A 10,986-nucleotide genomic window follows, 5' to 3' on the forward strand; every position below is an offset into this window, starting at 1 on the left:
AATTATACGCATATTTTTCTTCCAAAATGTTTTCAAATGAGGATCAGGTGAAAGCATTTTGGCATGAGGCATTGAAAGATGTTTCTTTTATGTTTTGATGGTTTATCCTAGAACAGTTTATAATAAGTTGCTTCTGCCGAGTGTGTAAGTTGTAAGAATTTCTAATTGTTACGTTTTATGTCTTTTTATTATAATAGGTGTATTGGAATTACAGACTGTTACACCGGTAAAATGGGTTCTCCAATCAATGAAGAGGCAATCAATCCATTAACAGATGAAATTAAGGATTCTGGTGTAGAAAACTTCAATGATGGTAACAAAGAGATGTCTGGAAAGAGGTCTGAGACACGAGAGCGGAAGAAGAGCAAGTATTTGTCTTTTCCATATATAAACTGGGGACAGAAAGTTATGCCAGCTGAAACAGAAGATATTAGGATTCTTAAAATTTCTGGTGAAGGCGAAGATGAAACCGCAGTTGAGGGCCAGAATGAAACCCCATTGCTAACGAAATGCAGTGGCAAGTTCTGGAAGAAGTGGTACAGGAATATCACCAGTGGGAGTGATGTGGCAGATAATCAAGATTTGATGAGTGCATCACCAGCTGAGTTTCTCTCTGAGCTTCATTTCACTGCTGTAAATTGTCTTTATCCGAACGAAAACAACAACTTTGATGCAGTTGCTCAGTTCTTCTCCAGATTTAGAATTTTGATGTTTCATGATGAATCTGTTAATGGTGGTCAAAACGAGGCAATGGCTGCGGATTTATTTTTTCTTGGGGGAAAGGTGTCGGAGGTTAAGCATCCTTCTTCGGCTGTTAAATCTGGGATCAAGAAAAGAAAAAGTCAGGCAAGTTCTATTACGAAAATGGAAGGGATGAAATCCAAACTAGTCTCTGATGATGCGGATTTGACTGGAAAAGCTGAAACGAGTCCTGCATCAGATGCACAGAAAAAAGGCCCTCTGACTTCTAATGTTAACTCAAAAAAAGATAGAGAAAGCTTGGGGAGAGATTTCGTTGATAATCAAGACTTGATGAGTACATCGTCAGCTGAGTTTCTCTCTCAGCTTCATTTTACTGCTGTAAATTGTCTATATCCAAGCGAAAATAACAAATTTGATACAGTTGCTCAGTTCTTCTCCATATTTAGAATTTTTATGTTTTTGGAGGAAGAAGTGTCAGAGATTAAGCCGCACCCTTCTTCAGCTGCTAAATCTGGGATCAAGAAACCTGGGATCAAGAAACGAAAAAGTCAGGCAAGTTCTATTATGAAAATGGAAGAGATGAAATCCAAACCAGTCTTTGGTGATGTGGATTTGACTGGAAAAGCTGAAACAATTCCTGCAGGAGATGCACAGAAAAAAAGCCCCCTGACTTCCAATGTTAAATCAAAAAAAGATAGAGAAAGCTTGGGGAAAATGAAGACTAAATCCCTTTCTGCCTTGTCAGATGTGAACATAAACCTTTCTTCCTGTAGCTTACTCACAAAAGATTCATCAGAGGTTGGACCCCTCTCACCCAATGGTTTACCAAAGCGAAGGAAGAGAAAGAGCGTTGGATCACATCCCCAGAGTAAACCAGCGACGGACATACCAGATTTAAATGGAAGTGGTACCATAGCTGGCTTGTTGGTGGAAGATCAGCAGGCTGTGAGCCAAGTTGCTTCCCAACAGAAGTCTGAGCCAAAGAAGAGAAGGAAACTTGGAGCTGCTATGAAGCATTCAAAGGCACCTACTGAATTCATAAATGTAAATGTGAATGACAGCAATAAACCTGGTTCGTTTTTCATTGATCTACAGGTCACAGCTTCACAACCACTTGGTGTAATTCCAGAGCAAAATAAAGTGGATTTTTCAGGAGCGCCTAACCGGTCAGTGAAAGATCAGACAATTGGCCAGGATCAGAGCAAATCTGGGGGCAAAAAGCGAAAGAGAAAGGAGAAACCACCCTTGGCGGATCCACAGGTTATCTTATCTTATTTCAATGGAATGGGTACCGACTCTAGTCAAGGGAAAGATTCCCAGTTGACTGACAACCTTCCACAGCAGCCTAAACCTAAAAGGAGGAGGAAAAAGGGTGAAGCTAGTTTGAACCATCCAAATACTTCTGATAGCAGATCATATATTTATAATAGAGTTGAAACTGATGGTGAAGGTTTAGGATCTCTTCTTCTCTTGACTTTCTCTTCAGAAGCTCCCTTGCCTCTGCGGGAGCAAGTCATTACTACGTTTAGCCAGTTTGGATCATTGAAGGAATCAGAGACACAGTTGAAAGATTCCACTGTTGAGATAGTTTTCCTCCGAAGCGCTGATGCTATGGAAGCAGTTCGGAGTTTAAAGAAAAACAGCATTTTTGGCCCAACTCTTTTAAAATATCAGCTCTATCATCTCTCAGCTCCCCCCAGGACATCAGATTCGGACCGGGCTTGCACAGCACTGGCCTATCCAGCTTCTGAGGGCACTCTGAACCCATCAAAGTCTGCTGAATCAGGAAACCAAGCTGGTGATGCACCACCTATAGAGTTTATAAGGAAAAATCTTCAGATGATGACATCAATGCTGGAGAAGTCAGGAGACAATCTCTCCCCGGACATGAGAGCCAAATTGGAGTGCGATATTGAAGGCCTCCTCAAGAAGGTGAGTTCCATGGCGGCGGGGCCTTCTTCAACGTAACGGAACCATTGTGAATTTGTCTTTGATCAGGTTCTATCAACCCCCTCGTTAGTCTTGTTGATGTATTGTAGGTGTAATTTATGTATTCGAGGAACACATATTGTAGGTGGAGCTTCTCGTTTTTATTAGTACTCTTAGTTTTCCCCTTTTCTCTTTGGTTACAGAATCGTGTAAGCAATGTGGAGCCTTTTGTATTCCATGAGATGAATTTGGCGGCGACCACCTTTATTCTCATACTTTTTACAGTCTTATTCCCTCCGTGTAGGCAAGAAAGTCAGCCTTGGATTTAAGTTGTAACTGTGCGCTTATCTCACATTCCATTGTAAGCTCGCACACAAGCTAAGTATGCTTTTGAGATCAAATTCCATAGTTCAAGAAATCCATGTGAAACTACTCCAATATTTTCAGTGCAACTTGAATCAGACAACGTTTTGTACGGATAGGAATGATTTCTGGTTTTGTTAAGCCAACGCCTTAGCATCATCCCTCTAATAACACAGCTTGCCATTTTTGTAGGTTTCACTTTCACTTATCTGAACCATCACATCTCTCTAAAACAACCCCACTCCAAGCCCAACTCTCTTACGTTTCTTCTTAAAAATTGCCTGGAAGTAGCAAGATGGTCTTTTGCAATGAGCGAATAATCTAAGAACATGGTTTTTGGGTCCCAAATATCACTTTTGAAATTGGCTACTCTTAGAGTAAAGATCGGCTAGAGTTTTGAATGGAATTGGGACTGGAAGTATCATATAAGTAGATTTCCTCGCCTAACCAATTTCTACAAGGTTCATTGGTATTGTGATGGGTTTGCTACTTTTTGTTCCACTCATAAAAGCTTCAAAATTACTATTAAGTGTAGTTTTAAAAACAAATATGTTGAACTTTTGAAAGAACAAGAGTGAAATTGTTTCGAGTGGAGGTGAAAATGAGATCGAATTTTTACACAAGGCCTAGAGAAGGAGAAACATAGGACAGGAATTTCACATGAGCATTTTCACAAACAGGTTACAGACAAAATGAGAGTGGGAATGGGATTAATAATAATAATGCGATGATGGAATGAACAGAATTCAGGGTGACAAATGAAAGCAAAGAGGTGGAAATAGGAATCCACAAACCAATATGTTTTGGTTTACAGAGTCGAAAGCTTTCAGATTGTACATCACCGCAGACGACTAGTATGTACTATCTAGCCGACATGTCGGACTGCATGAATATGAACAGTGAATTCCACACATTGCTCTCTTGTGTCGCCACCTACCATTGCCATTCAACCTTCGTGGCTTCCAACCAATCCAACGTCCCTTCTCTTTCTTCATTCCTTACTCCACTACCATCTAAGCTCGATGCTTTGATCCGACCATAATATTCCAATCTTATGTCTCGACTAAATTCGAAGTCGAATTATTATACTTACTTGTCAACCAAGTTAATGGCATAAGTGTGTCTTATCCATCGGTTTGAATCTTTAGTCCACCTCTTATTAGGAAAGAATAAAAATACTAAACTCAATTTTGGTAGTTAACTTTGTTTAATAACAATTAAATTTTTTAAAAGTTAAATTTGTAAACACCACTTTCATCTACTTTCTTTTATTATTATACTTTTTACCACTCTTTTTAAATGGCAAGTTTTGAAAACCAAGAGAAAAAAAGTTCTTTTGTTTTTAGAATTTTGTTAATAATTTAAATTTTTCCAAAGATGAAAAACATGGTAAAAAGATTAGAAGAGAATCAACTAACTTTTTTTTAGAAAAAGAAAAATTAAAGGGACGTTTTGGGCAAGGACTATCTACTATGATAACCACCTCTTGTTACAATAAATACTATTTTATAGTCCCCAACTAACTATAGTCAATACTATTTCAAAATTCTCTTTTGCAACAATATTTATTATTTTACATTTATCATTTTTTTTTAATTTTTTGGTATAATATTTACTATTTTCTTTTCAAACTAAAATAGTTTACACTCAATACATACTATTTTAATCCGAACTAAAATATTTTACGTTCCAAACACAAACTATTATAACTTAATTATAATAAGCAACTCTTTCCACCAAAAATCCCTTAAATGTTTATAAAAAAAGTTTAAAGAATAAAATACATATTTGCAACTTATCAAATCTCTTTTCTCTATGAACTCGGGGCAAAAAAAAAAAAAAAAACTCGTCGATTACAATACTATATTTACTGCACTATTGAACTTACAAACTCAAAACGTGTATGTAAGATATTTCATATAAAACTAACGTTTGCACAAAATCTATGATAGGGAACTAACATAAACATAACTCAAATGATATAAATTTAGTACTATCATCTATGAGATTAGAGGTTTGATCCTCCATGAAGATAGGGTTTCTTTTTCTTAAAAAAAAATCTACTTTTGAGGTACTAATTAAAGAGATGGAATAAAGACAAGGTAGAAAATTCTAGAATTGAAATTTACTCCCAAAAGAAAAAAAATCTAGAATTGATAAATTAAAACTTAAGGCTCCATTTAGTAATCATTTTGTATTTTTGTCTTTTAAGATTAAGCTTATGGACACTATTTTCACCTTCAAATTTCTTAATTTATTATCTACTTTTCATCAATGGTTTAAAAAACTAGACAAAAATTTGAGAATTAAAATAGTAGCTTTAAAAAAGTTTCTGTTTTTGAAATTTGGCTAAGAATTCAACCATTGTACTTAAAAGATGAGATCATTGTTAGAAATGTAAATAAAATAAATTTAATTTTAAAAAACAAAAACAAAAAATCAAATAATTAGCAAATAGATCTAAAAGAATTAAATTATAGTTTTTCTTATTCAAGAAATAAAGTAGTGTACTGGAATTATGTTGGTAGAATAAACCTCTTTTGATACCAAAGAAAGAAAGGAAAAAAAAGATTATAACTCTTTTTAATCATTTCCCCCACATTTATTTTCCCTAAATACAAACTTCACTATATTTACTGCCTCCATTATTCTCCACTCATCCAAAATTCAAAATACAAGACACCCATTACAAAATCTATTATTATTATTATTATTATTATTTCTTTTTGCATATCCCTTTTAATATTTTTCACAAAAGTTATCTTTTTTTTTTCTTCTTCTCAATTTTAATTTTGTCTAGAGAACAATAAGAGAAGTTGTAAATTAAGATTTGTTTGAAAGATAAAAACAGCTTTCTAGCTTTTGAAACAAAACTTCTTCAAAAACATATTATTGGTAAACTAGTACTAATTTTTCAAAAGTCTTTTTCTCTTAATTTATTCCTATATTCTTACAAGCAAATGTCTCCCATTTTACAGCCAAAAGACATGCATGAAGCTTTCTATACAATGTACGAATATTTGATGCATGTGCTTTTTTTTGTTCTTTTTTCTATGAGCTCAATGTAAAATTTGAACATTTAACTTCTTGATCGAGAGTCTACGTTTTAATAAATGTGCTTCACGAATTTAGTTATCATACATCAATAATCAAACATAACTTACTAATTAATTAACAACCACTTGAGAGAGAGAAAAGAAAAGAAAAAACAAGTCTTTTTTTTTATACTACAAAAGCACTCCCTAGAATACAACAAAATCCTAATAGAGAGCCTTGGATTTGTAGACACAATCCCAAAACCACACTCCAAATTAGAGAGATTTAAATTAAACAAAAATCAGACATTTTTTTTTTCTTTTTAAGAAACTGATAAAAAGAAAAAAAAAGGCACTAATTATGATAGACCCCTATCAATCTCAAGTTGTTTGATACCATTTGATGATTTTGAGTGCTATTTTCCCCTTCAATTTTACACCAATGGGTTGGTTGTTGATGGTCCATATCCATTCATCATCCCATTCCAAGAAGACCCAATTCCATTAATATATCCATAAGATTCAACTTTATCTGAACATCCTTGATCTTGCCATTCCAAAGCCAAAAGCTTTGTATTTGGTTTCACATCCATTCCATTTGGATCTTCATTTGTTTGATGTTGATCATAAGGAATCATCATTTGATTGATATTCCCATCAAGTGACAGTCCATAAGGAGAGCAAATTCCATGGAAATTTGTTGCAGCAGCTGTGATATGATGATGATCTCCATTAAGCCCTCCAATCATAGCTAAATGATCTGGGTTTGTAGAGTAATGACCATTATTCCCAACAATGGCTTCCATTTTAGTGTCCATGAAATCAATGGGTCTAGTTTGATGATGATGATGATGATGAGTTTCAAGCATTCCAATGGTGAAATTTGGAGAGTTTCCAATGAGAGGATTGAAATGAGGGAACTGAACTTGATCTGGAAATGAGAGATGAAGATCAGTGGGATTATGAATGTGAAGTGAAGAAGAAGAAGAAGAAGAAGGGCCATGAAGAAGATGATGATTTTGAGAAATGGGTTGTTGAATTTGTGGTTGTTGTTGTTGTTGATCATTGGATTTTTTAGTAGTGGAGACCTTTTTGTTCTTTCTACAGCCACCACCAACAGGAATGTTTCTAAGAGTTCCTCCTTTAGTCCAATACCTTCTACAAGTTTTGCAAAAGTAACGAGGCTGAGAAAGGCTATAATTGTTGTAATAGCAAAATTTGGTGTGAGTTGAATCACATCTTGGACATTTCAGAGCTTGATCATGTTGTGGCCTTAATCTTCTCTCTGTTAATGGCCTTGAACATGAAAGCATATCTCCTGATAATGAAGAAGAATCCATCCCAGACTCTTCGTTAATCGTACCCTAAGACAAAACGAACAAAATAACCGTGTAAAATGACAAGAAATAACATTGCAGGGTTTGAATACAAAACTTCCTTAACCACTAGCTTTGTGTTAAATCACATATTGACTCAAAAATTTGAACCGATAAATGAAGATAAATTTAATATTATATCATAAACAAAAACAGGAACACAAGGTTTCACACACAAACACAAACATTGTACATTTGCTCTGTTTTCCTCTGTTTTTTAAGTGAAGCTATGAGGGTAGAGTAATTGACATTGTTCCTCATTCATGGGAATTGTTAGATATACGTGTAGTCAATTAGAACCTTTTGAACCACCTGTTTTGATATCATATTAAATAACGAATTGATCAAAAAACTTAAGTTGATAGATGAAGGTAAATTTAATATTATATCATAAGAGAAGAGGAAGAAAAAGTTCCACACACAAACACAAAATATTGTACATTTGCTCTGTTTTTGATAATTGAAGCTATGAGTGTAGAGTTAATAACATTGGTTGTTCCTCATGGGTATGTTTATTATAGATATATACCTGTAGCCAATCAGAAGAGTCCATGCAGACTTGAAGAGAAGTAAGACCCATAATGATGAAATGAGGAAGAAGGAAGCAAAGAGAGAAAGAGAAAAGAAAAGAAGTTTTCACTTCACAGTTACTCCATTAATGGTGTATTTGAGTTGCTCTACTTATAAAATGGCAAAGAGATAAGGAGAGAGAGAGAGAAGGGATTTAGAGAGAATGGGAAGTGAATAAGAAGGAAGGAGAAAAGGGTATATTTGAAGAGATGGAAGAGAGGGAGAGAAGGGGATGTTTGATGTTATTGGCTTAAACAATCGTCGGTGGCAAAGAAACATTTTAGTGGGGTCCGAACTTTAGGAGGGTACCCCACAAGGAAGACTAAAAACAAATCCAAGGTGGCAAAATGGAGGGCTGAGATTTGATGAGGTTTAAGATGAGGGTGATGTGTAAGTAAGTAAGGGAAGTAGTTGGAAGTGGTAGAGAGTAGAGAGTGTAGAGAGTGTAGAGAGTGGAGTTTAGTGTGAGAATTTTTGGGTCCTCGTTAAAGAAAGCATCCTCAAAGAGCACTCCACTTGAGGGCCCAAAAATGTGTGGGACCCACCTCTCCTCCCCCTCCTACAAGCAAAGGATAGATTCTCTCCCAACAAAATAAATAAATAAATAAATCAACATAATCCATGTCACGTGCCTCCTAATCTCATGACACTAATTCATTCCTTCCATCCCCCAAATCTTGCTTTAACACCATTCTTCTAGGTTCCTTCTTTTTTGTTGTTAGTTTTGTTTTATATGTATATGTGGGTATGTCTATATTCCTTTTTTCTTTTTGTTGAGGGTTAGTTCGAGTACGTCTCAAAGTTTATGGACGGGTCCAAGTCTAACGAAAATTGGGAGGTAACATAGGAAAACGTGCATATCAAAAGACAAAGATCAGAGCTTCGAGTTTTGAACCGACTATCTGAGCTAATTAAGTTGAGCTTGGGAGGTGATACGAGAAAATGTGCATCTCAAAGGACAAAGATTAGAGCATTGGGTTTTAAATCAACCAGCTGAACTAACTAAGTTGAGTTTGGGAGGTGACATAAGAAAACGTGCATCTCAAAAGACAAAGATCAGAACCTTGGGTTTTGAACCGACCAACTGAGCTAACCAAGTTGAGCTTGACTTAGTAGGCTCGAGTGTTGTGATTATTCTGACATTGCCCAAATTACACATATCCACAAGTGAGTGTCAAAGGAATGACATTATAAATAGCCACATTTGATGATCCCAAAAGAGAAGAGTAAATAACCTTCAAAGGAGAACATTAACTTAGGTATCGAAGTGTGGTAGGCTCGACAGTACACTATTTCGAAGAACTCTCAAGGCGAGAGACTAACCAAGAGAAGCAAGCTGACAAATAAACCCATGAAAGGCTTGCAACGATGATAAACGCGTGCGAGTTTTGCGTGTCAACACTTTTTATGACACAAGTTTTTCAAAAACCTTCTAAAATCACCTTTAGAATGAAGCACAAATGGATAATTGACAACACACTAACATCATAGATAATTAAGTATTGCATTAAGATAAAAAAAACCAGTAACATTTTTGTAAAGTGAATTAAGTTTGACTTAATGGGAAATAGAGGAGATGCAAAGTGTGATTTTGGGGTCTTTTGATGGATCCAATCAAAGAAGAGATGAAAAATGGAGAGAAAACATATAAGATATATAGAAATGTGTAAAGGGAGAAAGAGAAAGAGAAAGAGAAAGAAAGAGGAGAAAATGAAGAGCATGTGAGAATATAATAGCTTGAGTAACACACTTAGATTGAATAGTGAGAAGAAAAGAAAATTTAGTGTTAGAGAAATGAGAATAGAGAGAAGAGAAAGTCACTATCAAACTTAAAAAAAAACAAAAGTAGAGTCTGCGCCCCCACGTTGGTTCCCTATCTTATACTCAATTCACATTTTTTTCTACTCTTTCTTTTCCTTTTTCCTTCTTCTTAATGTCTCACTCTCGTATATCTAATTGCTACATATATATACACCTAGTTTAGTAGATAACATATATTTATGTCTTTTGAGAGGTTTAATCTTCAAATTATTATCATGTAATGTGGAAATTTAAAATAATTTAGATTTCCTTTGGTAACCATTTCATTTTTTTATAAAAAAATTGAGCTTATTTTCTTATCATGATTTGTATCTTTCTTAATTATAATGATCGAATTCTTAGCAAAATTACAAAAACAAAAATGAATTTTTAAACGCTACTTTTTTTAGTTTTCAAAATTCGGCTTGGTTTTTTAAATCATTGGTAACTGTAGATAACAAAAGAAAAAAATTGGAGGTGAAAATAGTGTCCATAGGTTTAATTTTCAAAAACAAAAACAAAAAATCAAATGGTTATATATATATATATATTCATTCTTCGTTCCCTAAGAATTATTCCAGTTACAAAACTCAATTAAAATTTAAAAATACTGTTATCAATGATTAATATCTTATTTGATAACTATGTGATGTTTTTATTTACTTTTTAGAATTTTACTATAAATTCAATTATCTCTTTAAGAGGAAATAAACCTAAATTGTAGAGACGAAACAATTATTAAATAGAAACTAAAGTTTTGTGTATCACCCAGTCTTAAATTTTAAAAATTTTGTATAAAATTAATGTTGAGATAATATTATATGTCGTAGTTGGCAGTGGCACATCATGATTCAAAATCACTAGGATCCAACTTTTTTTTTATTTTTTTTTTCCATTTTCTGTCAAATTTAAAATAAAATAAGTTAAAAATATTCAAAATCTTGAGTTTCAAGCAACCTCCAAGATGCTGGCATCTTTGATCTTCTCTTTAGTTATGAACTTTAATTTGCATTTTTAATCCCCTCCCTTTCTTTCTTTTCAATTTTCGTGCCCTTTTGCTTCTCAATTTTAAAAACTCCATCATTTTTTTTTTCAATTTTTTCTTTTTTTTTAAAAACCCACAAATCAAAAAACCAAACCAAAGAATGCTTCCGAAAGGTTTGTTAAAATAAGAAGCATTCAAAAGTTTCATTTTTTTTACTTAAAAAATT

General features: G+C 34.2%; 2 protein-coding genes across 2 annotated transcripts; one reads left to right on the plus strand and one right to left on the minus strand.

Annotated features, from left to right (window-relative positions):
* Positions 1-102: 102 nt before the first annotated feature.
* Positions 103-3,083, plus strand: LOC150031174 (uncharacterized). Its single transcript, XM_090309241.1, has 2 exons — positions 103-2,700; positions 2,835-3,083. The coding sequence occupies exon 1, from the start codon at positions 178-180 to the stop codon at positions 2,668-2,670; it is 2,493 nt and encodes an 830-aa protein (XP_090165367.1). The 5' UTR covers positions 103-177; the 3' UTR covers positions 2,671-2,700; positions 2,835-3,083.
* Positions 3,084-6,191: 3,108 nt separating this feature from the next.
* LOC150031175 (dof zinc finger protein DOF5.6-like) lies at positions 6,192-8,172 on the minus strand. Its single transcript, XM_090309242.1, has 2 exons — positions 7,935-8,172; positions 6,192-7,393 (listed from the first exon to the last, which is right to left on the minus strand). The coding sequence occupies exons 1-2, from the start codon at positions 7,983-7,985 to the stop codon at positions 6,464-6,466; spliced, it is 981 nt and encodes a 326-aa protein (XP_090165368.1). The 5' UTR covers positions 7,986-8,172; the 3' UTR covers positions 6,192-6,463.
* Positions 8,173-10,986: the final 2,814 nt, after the last annotated feature.

The sequence above is a fragment of the Benincasa hispida genome, unplaced genomic scaffold, assembly GCF_027475165.1.
Source record: "Benincasa hispida cultivar pf3 unplaced genomic scaffold, pf3_genome.v1.1 HicScf144, whole genome shotgun sequence".
In the NCBI taxonomy this organism is placed as follows: domain Eukaryota; kingdom Viridiplantae; phylum Streptophyta; class Magnoliopsida; order Cucurbitales; family Cucurbitaceae; genus Benincasa; species Benincasa hispida.

Coding starts and splice junctions, on each gene's coding strand:
- LOC150031174 (XM_090309241.1), top strand. CDS start 178: ATGTCTTTTTATTATAATAGGTGTATTGGAATTACAGACTGTTACACC.
- LOC150031175 (XM_090309242.1), bottom strand. CDS start 7,985: ATGGGTCTTACTTCTCTTCAAGTCTGCATGGACTCTTCTGATTGGCTA. Junction 7,394..7,934: donor ACTCTTCTGATTGGCTACAG/GTATATATCTAT, acceptor GTTTTGTCTTAG/GGTACGATTAACGAAGAGTC.